This window comes from Anopheles arabiensis, chromosome 2 (assembly GCF_016920715.1).
Source record: "Anopheles arabiensis isolate DONGOLA chromosome 2, AaraD3, whole genome shotgun sequence".
Classification (NCBI taxonomy): domain Eukaryota; kingdom Metazoa; phylum Arthropoda; class Insecta; order Diptera; family Culicidae; genus Anopheles; species Anopheles arabiensis.
In genome coordinates, this window is record NC_053517.1 from 77,257,290 (window position 1) to 77,275,549 (window position 18,260).

General features: G+C 46.6%; 2 protein-coding genes across 6 annotated transcripts; one reads left to right on the plus strand and one right to left on the minus strand.

Annotated features, from left to right (window-relative positions):
- Positions 1 to 2: 2 nt before the first annotated feature.
- LOC120895393 (DNA replication factor Cdt1) lies at positions 3 to 3,047 on the minus strand. 2 transcript variants are annotated; one of them, XM_040298704.1, is made up of 3 exons: positions 2,721 to 3,046; positions 1,987 to 2,600; positions 3 to 1,883 (listed from the first exon to the last, which is right to left on the minus strand). In XM_040298704.1, the coding sequence occupies exons 1-3, from the start codon at positions 2,802 to 2,804 to the stop codon at positions 467 to 469; spliced, it is 2,115 nt and encodes a 704-aa protein (XP_040154638.1). In that variant the 5' UTR covers positions 2,805 to 3,046; the 3' UTR covers positions 3 to 466. The 2 variants fall into 2 exon arrangements, with proteins under 2 accessions (XP_040154638.1, XP_040154637.1); XM_040298703.1 differs by having other exon boundaries at positions 1,987 to 3,047.
- A 1,959-nt stretch (positions 3,048 to 5,006) lies between these two features.
- Positions 5,007 to 18,128, plus strand: LOC120898580 (SRSF protein kinase 3). 4 transcript variants are annotated; one of them, XM_040304647.1, is made up of 3 exons: positions 5,007 to 5,099; positions 5,832 to 9,974; positions 12,737 to 18,128. In XM_040304647.1, exon 2 carries the CDS (start codon positions 6,624 to 6,626, stop codon positions 9,009 to 9,011), a length of 2,388 nt encoding a protein of 795 aa, XP_040160581.1. In that variant the 5' UTR covers positions 5,007 to 5,099; positions 5,832 to 6,623; the 3' UTR covers positions 9,012 to 9,974; positions 12,737 to 18,128. The 4 variants fall into 4 exon arrangements, with proteins under 4 accessions (XP_040160581.1, XP_040160571.1, XP_040160561.1 ...); XM_040304637.1 differs by lacking the exon at positions 5,007 to 5,099 and adding an exon at positions 5,106 to 5,735; XM_040304627.1 differs by lacking the exon at positions 5,007 to 5,099 and adding an exon at positions 5,106 to 5,398.
- Positions 18,129 to 18,260: the final 132 nt, after the last annotated feature.

The window sequence follows — 18,260 nt, forward strand, 5'->3', positions numbered from 1 at the left end:
CTTTTTTTTTATACATTTATTTCGAATTTCAAAAACACACAAACACAAGGATTACCTCTAAACACATGGAAAGATTAACGATCGAGCGGTAATGTGGCGGGGTAGAAAATAGGAAATGAAATTCAAACTACTATCATATCAACTACTGCTCAGAATCATCAAATTTGCAATCTATTCGTCAGTGGGTGTCGTCGAGCAGCACAACAAAAACTGCAACCCGATCTACAATGTAACTAGAGGCGGTAATAGAAATAAAAAGAAGCATGAAAATACTTTAAAACAAAGTTATGTTTCAAAGACCATAAGAAAGAAAATTGCATAGCCGATGATACGCTTCTCAGCATGATAAAAGCGAAAAAAGGGAAAACAGACGATCCGTTTCCGGTCCACTTTAGCGGTAACAACAACTGGGGTTTTGTAAGGGGGGCATGGGGTTCGTCTTCCTTCAGCCCGCTCCCTTTTCACTCTACTGCACAACCTCATTCGCCTTGCGCTCGAGCACATCGATCACTCTAGCGAGATCGCAGTCTTTGGCAATTTTGGCGTACTTTACCTTCCGCACCTCCGGCAGCGTCAGCCAGAACGGGACCAGCTGCGCTATCATGCGGATGTGCTCCTCCAGCTCCTGCAGCGTCAGTTTGCCCCGGTAGCTGTTCTCGATCTTCACGACGGGCGTTTCCAACGGCAGCACATTCTTCCGCTCGGTCACGAACACGTTGCGCAGATGGCGGGCAATCTCAGGTAGGCGGCTGTACTTCATCGCTTCCTTTTCCTGGGACGGCCGCCTAACCATCTGCTCCAGTGCTTTGGCCGCCTGCTTCGCCCGTATCTTCTCCAGCAGTGCTTTCGGGACGTTTTTCAGCATCTGTTCCGCGGGATCGCTCAGTAGGGCGGCGGTGGTGCTAGGAGTAGCAGAAACTTTTTCCGTTTTTATACCGATCGGTGGTTTCTTATCCTCGGGCTCGGTAGTCGTCGGTTGTGGAGTTCCGCTCGTGGCGACTGCCGCTTCCTGCTTCTTTTTCTCCTCCAGCCGTGCTAGCGCACGCTCCATCGGGGTGCCGCAGCTGAACAGGTTCCGGGCCGTGGACAGTACGTCCCGGGCGGACGAGAACCGCTCCACGTTCGGTGGCTGCGGCAGTTCCGCTTTCTCGATGTCGGGACAGTTTTCCAGATCGAAGTCCACGTGCCAGCGGACGATCTTGCTGCGCTCAATGTTCAGCGGTGGATCCAGCGTCTGCAGGAACGCTTGGTGCGCGTCCTTTGTGCGCTCCAGCAGCAAGCGGCGGAAGTGCTGGTAGCGTTCGAGCAGTGACTGCGAATTGACGGCCGGCTTCGTGTTGGTGCGAATAAAATCGTCCTCCGCGGCTTTCCGCGCCGGCTCTTCGGGGGCATCCGCAATGTTTGGTCTAATCACTAGCTGGTAGGTTTCGTGCTTCGTAGCCGAACCGTAGTTCTTTGTCATCTCCTGGCTCAGCGTGAACGCGTCCGGGAAGAGGGAGTAGATTTGGGCGAGATGGGATTCGAAAAAGTTCTTCCTTGCCATCCGCTGGACGGCCGGCTTCAGCTTCTTGAACGTGATCTGCTCCTTGCGGTTGTGCAGCATCGAGCAGACCGTGTCGGTGCACTTGAACAGCTCCAGCAGCGACCGGTACTTGAACGGCAGCTGCAGGGTGGGAACGCCCGCCTCCACCAGATTGTGGAAGCGCTGGTAGGCGGGCAGCTTCTTCGGGCTGGCCATGACGGGCGTCCCGGCCGTCGGCTCCTTGATCGGGCTCATCAGCGCCGACAAGCGCTTTGGCGTTACATTGTTGGCCGGCGAGCTCGACGCATCCTTCGTCGGCGTGCGCAGCAGCTTCGAAGGACTGGCGATCGTTTTCTTTGGGCTGTGGAAAAAAGAGGAGAGAGATAATTAGTGGAAGACGTTCTCTCCCGCCCGTGCAAGGGCTCATTAGGGCTAATGATGATAGGCGTCACCGTGCTTCTTACCTCACCATTACCTCTACGTCGAGGGTGGCAAATTTCTCGAGATTTTTGGCAGCCACCGCCGGCGAGACGGAAGGCTTCGTTCCCTCGAGACGCTCCCTGCGCAGACGGTCCATCTTATCGAGCCCGCTCTGTATGGCGTTCAGCTTCGTTTTCAGCTCCGGCAGGCGGGGATGCTGCAGCAGCTTGTTGCGTATGTCCGTCAGCGACATGGCATCTTTGTCCTTGCCCAGCTGGAGCGTGCGCGAAACGCTAGCCTTCGTCGGCGCCTTGGCCACATTGTTTAGGTTGTTGCGGGGCGAAAACTCAACCGGCTTGGAGTCTACAACCGATGCTACCACGGGTTCCACCTTCACCGGAGAAGCAAGCTTCTTTTCCGGCACAGCGGGACGCTTCGACGGGCTGGCCGTATGGGGGCGCTTCTGTGGTGACAGATTGCCCTTCTTCACGAACGACACCAGCTTCGGCTGGGCTGCTGCCAGCAGTGCCTTCGTCTTCTCGTCCAGATCGACCGGGCCGATGCGTCTGATTGCCCGGGATGCTCGCGTAACACGGCGGCCCAGCTCCGCCGGATCACTGACGGCGCCATTATCTTTTCCGACGGCGGCTTCAAGGTTCTTCAAAGTAAAGTTGGTATTGTTAGCAAACACGAAGCGTAGCTCCTCGTGATCCGAGTTCTGTGAACTGTTCGTCAAGTTTCCAACTGTATCTACGGGGGAGTTTTCCAGTACCAGTACCTTATTTCGGCCCGCCGCCCCAAGCGTATCGTGCGCTGCGCGTTTGCGTGTGTTGAAGTAGGACGCGACCGTTGGCTGCGACATACTGCAGCTGGGTGGGACAAATCCGCAGCAATGGAAAATGGTCACCACTGTTCACGGACACACCTATTACCTGACGGAGAAGGAAAACTGTTATCGGCGACAAGAGTGCAGCGTCAGCAGGCCGATTTTTTCGCTCGCCTAAAATGGTCTCCTGTCAGTTGCTTTTCCCTCCAATTTGAAACTGCACTCGGCTGGTGATGCGCAGGAATTGCATTCCTCTACATAATCGATGAAACCCCGTCCGCCGTCAACGCCATGTCGACGAAGCAGTGTTTGTTTACGATCGGGCAGTGTGGCCAGATTTTGTTGGCAGATTTCGGTAGGAGCACAAAATTTTACCTGCAGTTTTCGGTAGGTTGAAACTCGATACTCAGTTAAGAAGAAGTGTTAAGCGGTGAAAGGAAGGAGGGGAGGTGTGCTAGTGCACAAAACGAAAGTTCCATCTCACGATAAAATGCATTCTTTATCTAGGATATGGATTAGGATATTACTTAGATTTGGTTCAGCGTGTACACAAATGCAGGTCTTTCTGAAGTGTCGATGTGAAATTGTGCTAGGAATTCTAAGCCAAAGAAGGACTAAGATGCACATTTGCTTCTCAGTGGTGGCATGTTCTTTTTCTCGTGGCTCCAATCGGCCGCTTAGGGCCTCTGCAGTGCTCCATCGGATATGATTTTATCGTACGTGTTGTCATTAGATTTTCACCGGATTACTAAGATCGATTAGATTATTTGTCTGAGTTTTATAGTTCAATGATTAAAAAATTAGAATTTTTTCTTAAAACCCTCCATATGTAAATCGGTATTTCTGGTCACTCAGGGCAAGGCGAGCTGTCTGGCGCTCACCCTTCAAAAGCCCTCACTCAAAACGTCAAAACTGTCACAACTACTTTAAAAAACGTCGCCAGCGAGAGACACTCGCACCGATTTGGTGTTGTGACGGTTTTTTAAGTGGTTGTGACGGTTTTCAACGTTTCCAGCGAGGGCTTTTGAGGGTTTCCGCCAAAAAGCTAGCCTTACCCTGCGGGCCAGTGTGGCCAGATTATTTTGGCAGACTTTGGCAGGAGCACCAAAATTTTATCTGTAGTGTTCGGTAGGAGCATGGTGTACACGGACCAGGTAGTCTCATCCCATTCAAATTGACAACTAATTTCGGATATTAAAAAAGCTCCTTTTGACAGAATGGGTGCAATGAATTTCCATAGTAACGGTACGCTTTTCTTAGCAACACATACGTACCCAAGCGCCATAGTTTACGCTTAAACGGCTGGAAAATCGAATAACCATAAAAAACGAAATCTCCATAACTTCATTGGTTTGCTCAATAGATGGTGTATTACAACTCATCATCCCAAGTGCCACAAATCTACTAAACGACCACTAAACGGGTTCTAAACGACTCAAGCTCTCAACCTAAACGGAATATAAAAACACTTCGTTTAACAAACGGCAAACGACTCATGTATTCTAAAAATAGCAAAAAGCTGGTGGCGCCATCTGTTGATGGGATACCCAACCAGTGGAGCTTCCTCGCTTGGAGGAGAGCTATCTCATTCCCTCTGTTGTGTTGTATGGTTTCGCATTGAAGTTATGTATCGCTAGAACTAGAACGGTGATACGATTGTTTAAATACTTCACCGTTTAAATACTTCAGCTCTCCTCCAAGCGAGGAAGCTCCACATGTTGGATATCCCACAAACAGATGGCGCCACCAGCTTTTTGCTATTTTTAGAATGCTTGAGTCGTTTGCCGTCTGCTAAACGAAGTCTTTCTGTATTTCGTTTAGGTAAAGAGCTTGAGTCATTTAGAACCCATTTAGGAGTCGTTTAGTTGTTAGCTTAAAATTAAAAACGTTGTACGTGTTTTTAAAGGTATTTTATTGAAAAGAACGAAGATTTTAAGAGTGTTTGTGTATTCGGAAGCGGTCGCGAGAAAGCATTTTGAGGAAATGTTTTCACCCGTTCCATCAAAAAGTAACGTTCACATAAAAAACTTCTTTGTCATAAAAAACTTCTTTCTTTTCTTCTTCGTCTTTGAGACCACCTGGTCTTCATACACTTTGGGCCTTTTGATAAAATCGCTTCGGATGAGGCACTGGCACTACCAAAAGCCCACTTGTACCCATTGTACCCACTTTGTAAAAATCAACCAATTTGCTCATCGGGTCGCTCGACTTCATTCGTTATGTCGACTTCCATTTTGCTCGAGCTTGTCTGGCTGCTCGGTACATCGATTTGCTGCCAGGCAGTTGACATTGAAGTAAATTTTCTTGCTAGAGCTGCTAACGATAAAAAAGGTAAATTTTGAAGAGCAATATAGTCATCGGGTTAGCTTTACCCTTTTCCCGTGCTCTCTCGCACGATTGCATTGCAAAAAAAGAAAGAGGGAAAAGAAACCGGAAAACGCTGCATTCGGCACAAGCAGGAAAACGCTCCACCCCGCCAGTGAAGCATCTTGACAGGTGCGCATTGTCCGTCGGTGCGCATCATCTTGGGATCCGTGCGTGTGTGCGAGCGGAGAAGCAGCTGCGAAAAGGGCAACAACAGCAACAACGGACACTAGAGGCAGCGTGAGCAAAAAAAGAACGAGTAAAACGTGCGTGTGTAGAGTGTGTGTGGTCGTAAAAATTTTCACCACATTCCGAGCAGGCGAGAACGTTCCGGATGTATTCTGCACGGGATCGGGCGGAAGCAGTGACAGCAGCAGCAGCAGCAGCATCAAACCACGGCCCATGGTGACGCTCAGGAGAGGCAAGGCGGCCGTGCTCGCAAATCATTCTGATTCGGTGTCTGACAGCTTCCCGTTTTTGCACCGCTGCCGCAGTGTGTGGGAAAAAAGAGCCACTTGTTTAGGCTTCCCGCGAGCGCTTTCCACCTTCCGCCGCAGATCGCAGTAGACGTTTCCCCACTTTTCTCCTCGTTGCTCGGAGTGTGTGTGTGTCTGTGTGCAGCATGTCCTGCAAAAGTGCGAATGGGCTCCCCGGAAAGTGACTGATTGGTTTTTCCCTTCTTTTCCATTCTTTTTTTAGTTGGTCCGTTTTAGTTGCCTCCCTTTCCCCGCGGTTTCCGTTTCGTGTTTGTTTCGTGCGGCGTTACGTTGCCTGAGCCATCGGTCCGTCCGGAAATCCCAACAATCCGGGCCGCCACGAGGGCTGTGAACGGTGGGAAGAAAGGATCGGAAAAGTACCAAAACCAGCAGCAGCAGCAGCAGCAGCATCGGCAGCATTAGCACAGTTGCATAAGCCTCGAGGACCAATCCCTACAATTCTTTTTGTTCTCGTCGAAGCCCTGCGCTCACCACCTCCGTAATCCTTCGGTGGAGGCAGAATATTATTATTGTTCCGTGGCTCTCCGACCTACGTGAGGGGGAGGGATTGCAGAATAATCGCGAAATACGGTGCGAGTGCGCGAAGGCAAGTAACGAAAGACAGGCAGGGAAGAGAGTTTGCTAAGACAAAAACAATAGTGCGCGAGTGCAAACGAGATAGAGTGCGCGCGAGCGAGAGAGCGATTGAAGAATAGAGAGAGAGAGAGAGAGAGAGAGAGAGAGAGAGAGAGAGAGAGAGGGAGCCGAAAGATTGAGAGCAAAAGAGTGAGAAGAGAGCAATCGGTTCATTGTGGTGCGCGTGTGTGTGTGTGTGTGAGTTTGTGCGCGAGTGTGCAGTGTTAGAACAGGCGAGAGCAATAATACGGGTGTGTATCGGAGGAGTGTATTGAGGAAAGGGGCGGGTGCGTGCGTGTGCGTGCGTGCGTGCGTGCGGTAAGCTAGTGTGCAGTGATTCCGGCAAGCGACGGCAGACGTTACAGCAAGCAGACAAGCGATGAACATAAAACCCGACACGAACCGACACGTACTGACGATACAGGCGAAGAAGAAGCGTCATAAGACGGCGAAGAAGAAGGCGAAACAGCAGGCGACGGCAGTGGTGGCGGCGGCAGCAGCGCAGGCGGCGGCGCAGGCAGCGGCGCAGAACAGCAATAGTTACAGCAGGAGCGGCCAGAATCACCAGTCGGCCGCAACGGCGGGCTCCATTGGCGGTGGTGCCTTCGTGGGCGGCGGGTCAGAACTGCACGAGCACGACGACGACGACGACCATGACGACATGATCCTGGGCACGACGTCGGGCGCAGCAGCGGCGGGCATGACTGGCGGCGGTGGCGGCGTTGGTGGTGGATCGGCGATGAACGACAGTCAGCATTCGGTATCGTCGGGCGGGCCGGCGGAGCTGGTCGGGCGGCGCGGTTCCAAGTCGGCGGGCCAGTCGCATCACCACCTGGACACGACCACCAGCTCGTCGAACGAGACGATCGAGCAGGATGGGGACCGGGACGCGGACGGCTACACCAGCGAGGAGGAGGAGCAGGAGTGCCGGGAAGACTACTGCCGCGGCGGCTACCATCCGGTGAAGCTGGGCGACCTGTTCCTGCAGCGCTACCACGTGATCCGGAAGCTGGGCTGGGGCCACTTCTCGACCGTGTGGCTCAGCTGGGACCTGGAGGAGAAGCGGTACGTGGCGCTGAAGATCGTCAAGTCGGCGCAGCACTTCAGCGACACGGCCAAGGACGAGATACACATCCTGAAGTCGATCACGAACGCGGACCCGGCCGACCCGAAGCGGAACAAGGTGGTGCAGCTGCTGAACGACTTCCGGATAACGGGCGTGAACGGCACGCACATCTGCATGGTGTTCGAGGTGCTCGGGCACAATCTGCTGAAGCTGATCATGAAGTCGAACTACCGGGGCATCCCGCTGGCGAACGTCAAGTCCATCATCCGGCAGGTGCTGGAGGGGCTGGACTACCTGCACACCAAGTGCAAGATCATCCACACCGACATCAAGCCGGAGAACGTGCTGGTGTGCGTGAACGAGAGCTACGTGCGTAAGCTGGCCTGCGAGGCGACGGAGATGCACGCGATGGGCTGCAAGCTGCCGATCTCGCTCATCTCGGCCGCGCCGCCCCAGTTCCAGGAGCAGCCGATGAGCCAGAACATGAGCAAGGCGAAGAAGAAGAAGCTGAAGCGAAAGGCGAAGATGCAGCACGAACTGATCCGGCAGCAGATGGAGCACATCCAGCAGCTCGAGTTTGGCGCCCCGGTGGCGGTCGATGGCGCCTCCTCCGGCAGTGGCGGGCCGGCGGCCGGTCTGCCGCTGGAAAATGGAACTGCGGAGGGAGTGGAGTCCGGCAAGCCGTTGTTGGCACTGGCCGCGGAAGGTGCTGGTGGCGGTGGTGCGACACTGAAGGGTGGTGTTACGACTGCGGGCAGCAACACAGCCGCGGGTACGGGTACGCCTAACTCGCCGCTGGAAAGGAAAGAGGCGGGCGGAGAGGCGCGGCGATTGCTAGTGAATGGTACGGCAGAGGCAACGACTACTGCTGGTGGTAAAGAGTGTGTCGCGGAGGCCGGTACGCCTTCGTCGGGCGATGAGGATCGGCCAACCCTGACGCCGTCCGCATCGACGCTTTCCAGCCCATCGAGCAGCGAGGCGGCCTCGTCGAACAACAATGACGACGTGCCGGGCGACCGGAAATCGCCCACGGCCCGCGTGCACGACGGGGACGAGCGGCGGGAGCGCGACGCGAAATCGCCCGAGAAGCCTTCCTCCTCGTCGCTCGTCACGTCGTCGTCCAAGCTGGACATCAGCGAGTCGGTGCGGAAGATACTGTCGTCGGTGCAGGAAAGCAAGGATGCGGCGTTCGAGGTGTGCGACATCGACGTGAAGATAGCCGACCTGGGCAACGCGTGCTGGGTGGATAAACACTTCACCGAGGACATCCAGACGCGCCAGTACCGGTCGCTGGAGGTCATCATCGGCGCCGGGTACGACACGTCGGCGGACATCTGGAGTACGGCCTGCATGGCGTTCGAGCTGGCCACCGGCGACTACCTGTTCGAGCCGTTCTCGGGCAAGGACTACTGCCGGGACGACGACCACATCGCGCACATCATTGAGCTGCTCGGGCCCATCCCGAAGCGGATCGCGCTGTCCGGCAAGAACTCGAGCCACGCGTTCAACTCGAAGGGCCTGCTGAAGAACATCTCCGGCCTGAAGCCGTGGGGCCTGGTGGACGTGCTGATCGAGAAGTACGAATGGTCGGACGAGGACGCGTTCGAGTTTAGCGACTTCCTCAAGCCGATGCTGGACTACGATCCGCGAACGCGTGCCACCGCCGCCGACTGTTTGCGCCATTCGTGGCTGAACCACTGAGCCGCACCGCCGGTGCCCATCGCTGGTGTGCGGTGAGCTGCGGGTAAATGCAGTCGCCAAACCTACTACATGACCCAGTGTGTAAGCCAGTGTGTTGAGGAGGATGAGAAAGAGAGTGCCGTCGACGTCACTTCCGCTTCCCCTGCCAGTGGCCTGTTCGCTTCTTCTGGTTTGAATCGATTCGTGTTTTTTTTTGGCTGAATTCGTGCGTACGGCAGCTCGTGCAAACTGCAAGCTGCAAAAGAGTGTGTTGTGATGGCAGCGATGCAAACGGGCAAACCTGGTGCAAGAGTGTAGGATGCTGAGATGTAGCTAAAGCTAAATACCGTATTTTGGGGGGAAGTGTTGAGTATGTGCGCAATGTCTAAACATGCCAGCATGTGTGAGCAGTGATGGTAAAACAAAATTGGCAAAAGCAAATGAGGGGAAATCAAATCGTCTTGTGCGTAGTAGCGGAAAGCAAACAGCGAAAAGCTCAAAGGTAGTAGTAGAGTGCGTGGTGTGTGGAAGTGTGGAATGCAAGCTGCAAGCTGGTGCAGTACGTGTGCGTGTCTGGTGTGTACGGTGACCATTGAATTATTGGGCAACAATGCAAAAGAAAGAATAACCTCCCCGTGCCGCTCTCTCGTGCGGGCAAGAAAGGCGCCCCATTGCAACAAATCAACCGTTCGGTCAGCAAGAAAGAAACAATCGAATCGGGTTGATTTGTGAAGATGATTGTGCTTGTGTGAAAAACAAATGTAATGAAAGTAATAAACAGCTAAGAAGCACTTGACCCATAATGCTGTGTAGTACTGTGGAGCAGCGGGCCACAGCTGGCCGTGAGCGTCGGGGCAGCCTGGTGGCGATGGAATTTGTAATATAGTAGCGGAGACGGAAGCTCTGAAATGCAGTTTAATGTAGGAATAATATCCCAATATCCCCGCATGAAACGATCAGCTTTACAAGTTAGAACAATAGAAGGTAAGTTTCGGTTGGGTTTGTGTCTGTGTTTAGTATTGTGTACCATGTGGAAAGTTTAGTAGCTGGCAAGACCATAGCACATTTACGTTTGCAAAGGGAACAGTTAAAGGATATGCAAATGGGCAAAATGGGCATGGCTAGGGTTTTCATTAAATTTTTAAAATAATAATCCTATTTAATTTATAAACAATGTGGTTTGCAACTCATTCACCTTTCTCATTAAACATATATGTTAACGCTGTAAATGACCACATAACAACGCAATTACTTTTTTAACATAACTGTTATTAAATGTTAGGGGAAGGTAGGTAAAGACGGACACGTTAAGGGAAATGGTCAAAATCTAAGGATATATAGGTGCAACGACCATGAAAATATGCATACATTATCTTACACTCATGTTTTATCAGAAAATGTGTTGAAACTTTTAGGTTTCCATTGATTTTTGCGTTTTTTTCATGAATGAAAAACATGTTTTTTTTTGTGAAGTTTTGAAATGTTCGGGTAAGACGGACACCTGATATAGGAAAGATGGACACCACGAAGGGTAAGATGGACACCTTTAGAAAACGTTGGAAATTGAAAAGTTTTACAGTATTTTAACAAATTCTATCGCTTTCCACGTCCTGGTACGTTTATAAACCAATTCTAGGCCAATTGCAACGACGATTCATTCAGCCGTGAATTTAGGAATTGTAAGCATCGCTACTAATAGAACGTAGAATGCAGAATCTAAGGCATCTTTTTTTAATATCGGGCACTAACAGTGGAGGTTGCACCAGCTTACAGAACAACAATTTAAAACTTCGCTATAGGAAATTATTTCGCGGAAAGTCCTCGACCACAGCATATTTCAGGGACTTGTTAATAGGTCCAGCCATTTCTTACATTGAAGATTGAACTTTTTGATATCTGTAAACCCATAGAATCTCTCATCTATTCCTGAACGTTTTGATATCTGCACTTTTTTATTAAAGTTGTCCAAGTCGTGACAAAATATTGGATTTCGTGAAGAACCTTATCAGCATCGAGCGAGTAATATCATAACGCATGACTGCTATTTTGACCGGTGTTTCATTTCTCGCTTATTTATTACTTTTTCTAGTTGCGTAATGGTTTATATCTTCAAAATACTCTTATTTACGGTGTATGAAGAAATATATTTATCACCAATTGATATAAGAAGTAAAATAACTCAACAAATTCGGTGTCCATCTTTCCCTATGACAAAGTGTCCGTCTTTCCCGCTATGGTGTCAGGATTTTTAAACCATCAGAAAACAAGATTTTGAATTGCTTTCATTCTCGTTCTTTCGCCAGTTTTTTGTTTTACCATCATGACAAATCGTTCATGTAATAAAACTTCCGAAAATATAAACAATGCAAGATACAGAGCTTAAGACCCGCAATAATCAAATTAGATCCACAAAGGTGCGCACGATTGAAAATTTGTTTTGTTCGTGAATTTAACCAATTTCGCTTATATTACACGAAAAATGTTCTCAAAAGTGTTGTTTTACCTTCAGTTTGGATTCTACATTGTTGAATTACACGAAAATTACCTTTTTCATGCATTTATGAGAAGTGTCCATCTTACCCGCAGTGTCCGTCTTTACCTACCTTCCCCTATTGATTTAGAGACATTCATTGCATTTTGATAATATTTTAAAAGGTTTTTGTTTTACCATAGTGCCATTATAAGTACGCAACACAGGCATTTTCCTATAGTGGTTATAGTCATAAAAACAGTGAAAAAAGGCATTTTTCAGATTATTTTTGACACTTTTGCTGTTTTCGCTACAAAAAGTAACAGAAATTAGTTTTATGTAGGTAATTTAACAAAAACATGCCAAAATTCGCTTATTTGGCTGATTGAAAAATCGACTTCAAATCAAGCACACTCTTCCGGGTGTGGGTTGACGACAGGTGTGTTGCAGTACTTTAGTCAACAGTTTCATAAATCAAATTTATACATTTTTCTTACGATCAAATTACGCAATAAACCAATATTATGACAGTAATCCTTGCTATTCATACGAAAACAGCTTCAAAACTAAGTTCCATTGATATTATACACTGTTTTTGAGGCATCTTTGTTTACCACCACTATAGGAACACAATACGACGACTATAAGAATCATACCACCATTATAGGTACAACGAAGCAGTCATAAAAATATGTATTTTCTCGTAAATTTGTTGTGTTTGATGGTAAAAATTGCGAAGATAATACATATTCCAATTGATATGTGATGAAATATTCAAAAAAAATACTTTTCTGACACTTTTAATTCATTAAAACACATCTGTACCACTACAGATTGCACTACTATTGGTACGTTTACTCTGTATAAAGAGATAAAAGTATATAAAAGGGTTCAGAAATATAAAATAACAATAACAAATAACAAGTAACAAATAAATAAATAACTCTCGGTTGCAAAACAAACCATCAATAGGAATGATAACATTGAAAAGAATGGCATGTTTGGCCACTGAATTGTTAATTTTTTTATTATTTTCTTTAATTCAACTAATGCAATAGCAAAAGAATAGGTGAACATTATCGTACTATCATGAACATGTGTTAAGCAGTGTAAATTTGCTAATAATGGTCTTGTCTATTAAATTGTCTGTTTGTCCATATTGCCCTGCACCGTCGTTTCAATACAATTTCCATATTTCTATTTACAATTATCAGCTCAACAGACTGTTGACGCTGTATGAAGATGTGTTCTAATTTAAGGTTTAATAATTTTACAGGAAAATAAGGAAAAACTAAAACATCAATGTGCCGTGTGTGCCCTCCCTTCAACTCCCTCCTCCCCCCCAGTTAGTGAACCTACAGGCGGAACTGGAACAAAGGAAGTGTGAATAGTGTGAAGTGAAAAAAAAGAACACAAGCTCGAACTCCTCTGCATCACCACAATCATCATCTCAGCAATAGACGGTCAGATCAGGCATGAAAAGGGGGCGCGAAATCAAAGATGCAGGTGCAAAAGAGAAAAGGGTGGGTAAGAGCGGCAAAGCGTATCAGAGCGAGGGAAAGAGCGGAGCTTATTCGTTTGAAGCCAGACACTGGAACTGTTGCGTTACTCAGCGATAGAAGCGATAGCCCGTGTACAAATCGAACGGGCGGAACCAGGTAGTGCAACGTTTTAAGAAAATTCTAGGGAATAATTCTAGTTGCTAGAGGAGAGGAGCAGAAGGCAGTAGTATCTTACACATGATTATTATTATTATTATTATTATCATTATTATTATTATAATTATTATTATGATTAATATATTAACCGTACATTAGGCATCTTTTTAAATACACCAGCACACACACACACACATGCATAAGCGAAACAATAGTGGCAGTTTAACTGATGAAGAGAAAAAAAACTGATGGTCACGTGTGTCCGATCCGCTTTGCATTGGAATCCTTCTTCTCATCCTTGCAAGTAGCCCCCGTTAAGAAGTTTTAGGTACAGCGAACGAAGGAAAAAAAACCAATGTACTATATGCCGTCACTGCGGACCGTTTAACCAGCGCATGTCATCTTTCATTGTTAATTACCATCCCATTTGAAAAAAAGAACGTATCTCGACACACACCAGCATCATGCGATGCTCACGTATAACCAAAAGAAACCTCTCTCCCTGTCTACGGAAAACTGCAGCATGAAACTGTGTGCGCGCCGAGCGACGGGCACACAGCGTCGAGCGAATATTGGGAGCAATATACCAGGCGCCGCATTTTGTACCGCGTTTACACATGCAACATAATACGCACATACCGCTCGAAGAAGCGGCATGGTTTGGCGGTGTGGATTTTTTTCCCCTCCTACTTCGACGACGATCCGATCACGTAGTAGTAGTCCGTCCGTTTAGCGAGGGAGTACGACAGACACACGCGACACACCCAGACACAGACGCAGACAGCGAGGAACTTTACAAGAGCGAACAAATCTGCTGTCAACTAGCTGTAGGACTTTCGCAATGATCTCAAGCGCGATTAGAATTATCGTAACCTAGCAAGAAGAGGGGCACGGTCTTGCGCTGACGTCGGTGGTGGAATGCTGGTGGAATGCATACGTGTAGAAATTCTGTCCTGCGTTTTTTTTTCTCTCATCCAACTTCTTACCTCACACCGTGTGGTGTTCGCGGGATTGAAGGTTGCAGGAAAAAACGGCCTGGCACTGATGCATGTGTTCGGTGGCATGATAGTACGGTTACAGGAGCTTGTGAAGGATAATCACCTGGGTGTGTGGTAGCTTGTGTATCGCCCAGATATGGAGTTTTCTTCTTCTGTTTTGTAATCTCCGCGATATTCACTCCTTACATTGCACCAAAATCCCTCTCTTCCAAAAAAAGGGTGCGCCTTCAGGTAGCGCTGTACAGCGCAAAGAATAATCTGCATTTCTCCCGTAGTGTTTTCGTATGGCTCTGATGAAGGCTAATCAAATAAGTAACGGCCGACCACTGTATGCAACCAGAGGAAAGAAAGTTTCACATGCATAACCGATAGGAGAGATTCGTGTAGTGTGAGCTCTATAATCCAGCAAGTAGCTCTAGCAATTTAGATAGAGTAAATACTTACAGAGTTAGTCTCTCTGTCCCTCCTGAAATTTCGGCATACGGTTGTGCATCTCTACTGCATTGCGATTCAGGGTGATATGTTATGTTTTATATCAAAATAAACTATCTTTCAAGCCTACATTTGGGATTGTAACTGAGACTACGAACATATTGTGGAAATATTTCAAACACCTCCAGTTAGAATCATCAAAACTCATCAGGGGTATCCCGGAACACATTTTCCAATCGCGTCCATTCATCTGAAAAGCAAGCGTACTAAAACAACGATTTCAGTCGATTTCCTAAAACTGCCAGGGAGGGATTTCCAGTGCACGATTACTCAGCGGAAGGTTCTATGAACGCATGCAAAATTCGTTCAAAATAGAAGTTTCAAACTGTAGTAGTGTAAATAATGTGAGATCAATCAAGAAATAAAAAGAAAATCGTATTGAAAACGCAAACTACAGCAAAGGATTGACTTCAAAAGACTTCGTTCATAACAGCATCCGCATTCATTTAGCAAGCAGCTACTAATTACATTCGTAAATTAATTACACATGCAATCTGGATCGCTTTTTCTCATCTACTGGCTATTTGTGACTTACCGATCCTACCTAATAACAATTTTGCTGCTAAGAGATACGGCCAGCCCGTCATCGGCAACCATCCCTCTTCTGGAACACTGTGTTTCCCTCCTTTTCCATACCCACGACCAGGGGCCAACGTTTCGATCAAGAGACGGTTTTGATATTGTTACCAATGCACGATTTCATAATAAGGGAACGTCCATGCATTACGTAACGTAATCATTTAACGGCGTGTAACGCAAAAGTAAACCCGTTAAGGATGGTCTTTTCACACATGGATGCATATGCTGGTAACAAGATTAGTGGACGCGATTAAACCTATCCAGTTGTTTGAGCAGATTGTTTTGCTTTAACATATCATCAATGGCATCATGAGCTCACAATCCAAATGTTTCAAGGCAGACATTTTCATTCTAAACCCATCTTCATAACGTTTTGTAATAGCTTAAAAACAATGAAACACGTGTTTTTGATTTACGTAGAAACACAAGCTCCGTTGATATGTTTTTTTCGCATCAACTTCATTACTCGTTTCTTATGGTATTTAATAGTTTGATCCAATAAAAACGGAGTCTTAATAACTGATTAGTTTTCAATTTCGGAGTGAAATTCCTGTCCCTTGAGTAACGCTCTGTAACGCTGAAAGCGTAACCTTCGTTTCCCCGGGAGTGTTGCGTAGTTAATGGAAGACTTCTTACAGCAAATAATGGTTGAGTTGCAGTAGTGGAGGTTATTGAGTATTAAGGCTGATTAACCATTAGAATTCATTAATTTGCATAGGTAGTGTCATCATGCTTTAAGAAACGAATTTTGCTTTCGGTTCCCAAATCCATCAGTTGCACCCTTCAGTTGATGCTAGAACTACAAATAATAATTTTGTATTTAATTTGCATGTTATAGGATACGAATTTTGCTCAATCGCTTATTTTTTGGTGATATGACATTTTTGTTTGTTTATGAGGACCTTCATCAAGAACAAATCTTAGATACGAAATTTGTTTTTGACACAGTGGCATGGAATCTCTCTTGAAAGCCACTCTTTTTTTTTGGGACAAGAAAAGGAAATGGTACAGATCAGTCTTTAACTATCAACAGTAAGGAAAGCGAATCTTGTCAATCGCGCTATCAAAGATAGTAGTTTAAACCAGTGTGTATTGTGTGTCATTCAAAGCAAAACAAACAACAAACAACAGCATCCTTACGCACATCATATCCACATCGCATAGAACGTGAAAAGGAACAATACAAATCATTGTTAAAATTTATTACCCTGTAAAATGTAGCTTGTAATTAACATGTAAATGTTATGACCAAACACCCTACCACCCCACACACACACACACAGGCCGAGCGCGTAACGTCATTATCCGGTTGCTGTATCAATATTGTGAAGGATAACCGCAAAGGACTCATTATAGAAGACGCTCGAAATAATCGTTGACCATAGATTTCAATAATATTTGTAGCCTAAAATGTTAAACAACCCAGACAACAACATTTTGTGTTTCACTGATTAACGAAAACGCTCTACAAACAAACAGAGAAATAGATAGTTTGATGCACAATAAACCAGCAAATTTTGTGCATCAAACGATCTATTTCTCTGTTCACCGAACAATCTGTTGGCATACACATTTTCATTTACCATCAACAAACTCCTATCTACTGCATGTGTTTCAGTGCCAACACTCACACAGACAGACAGACGGGCACAGTGTACGGCACAACATAAATCCCCTTGCCTGTGTCACATAATCGCGGGGGGCTTCTGTGTTAATGTCTAGAAAGCGAATTGGCCACAGGATGCCGACAGGAAAGGAACTATGAACAATTAAGTAATTTATACAAACAAACAAGAAATCCTAGTGAGTTAATAAAAAAAAATACACACAGCAGAAAATAAGGTTGGAAGCTATGAAGTGTGTGTAGCACGGAAACACTTTGTAATTTTGATAAATATTTCAATGTCCGGAGGAGCATAATAAAAGTCTGGCTCTATATATATAAATATATATGTTGGACAACTAGCAAAGTGAGCGTAAGTTGAAAAAATATACAAACATATTGAAACAACCAACCAACTGCTGTCCCCCCCGCAACAGTAAGTTGTGCCGTAGCATTTGTGTGCTGAACGAGCGAAAGCAAGAGGATTGAAGAAGATAGAGTTGTATGTTAAAAATGGTACAGAATATGGAAATCTAGTTGTTACACAATAATCTGTACAATTCAATACAAGGAAGGAGAGTTCGGAACAAATGTGAAGGCTAGAAAGGAATAGGAATTAATAAAGAAAAGAAAAAAAAACAGTGCGATCCAACTCTGAATTCGAATAAGGAGAGGTTGAAATAGGGACACATCTTAGTTGTTTAGTTTGTATCATTTTTTAAACCATCATTAAGTAATTGTAATTGTACGAGCGTTTCACAACAGGATGTACATGTACACATACAAAAATCACACACACATTATTACACACACCCCCCTACGGAACTCACCTCTCTCACACATGCTCACAAAAAAAGGCACACGGACCGTGTGCGTATTACACCATCGCATAGCAATGATCACATAATGAAGTTAGTTTTATTAAATCTTCCCCGGTCCCCCTCCCACGTTGTCCCATATCTTGATCGCGAAATGATGGGTGTAGGGTGAGGTTGAATTGTTTGACGATCGCTTAAAACTAGAACGTGAAAAACGGGGCGCGCTCAGTGTGGTTTAGTGCAAAACACTGGGGTGGAAAGATGCTAGAAAGATGGATTATGGTAGGCGCCAGTGCGCACGAAAAAAAAAAATAAGGTGAATCGTGCGAGAAACTACAGAAAGACAGAGAAGCAAAGGATAGAAACACTTGTGCGCGCAGGCAGGCAGGCAGTCAGGCAGGAGGGCAGACAGAGGCAGGAAGGGCTGACAAAAACGGTAAACCCGCGTGAGAGGAGACACATACCGAAAATAAAATAAGAAACCGCCGCGTGACGATCAATTCGCGCGCAGACAACTGAATCGGTGCAGCTGTGCGCATTATGTGCTGTGTAATTTATTTTGGCTTATGTCTGGTACCTGATAATGAGAAATTTACTTTCAGTGAGTTGAATCTTGAGTGAGTGTACGAGCAGCTTTGAATCTATTATTTAT

Excerpts from the sequence above, each read along its gene's own strand:
- LOC120895393 (XM_040298703.1), bottom strand. The coding sequence starts at position 2,804 with ATGTCGCAGCCAACGGTCGCGTCCTACTTCAACACACGCAAACGCGCA. Across the intron at positions 1,884-1,986 it reads GACGTAGAGGTAATGGTGAG|CCCAAAGAAAACGATCGCCA; the intron begins GTAAGAAGCACG and ends TTTTTTCCACAG.
- LOC120898580 (XM_040304647.1), top strand. The coding sequence starts at position 6,624 with ATGAACATAAAACCCGACACGAACCGACACGTACTGACGATACAGGCG.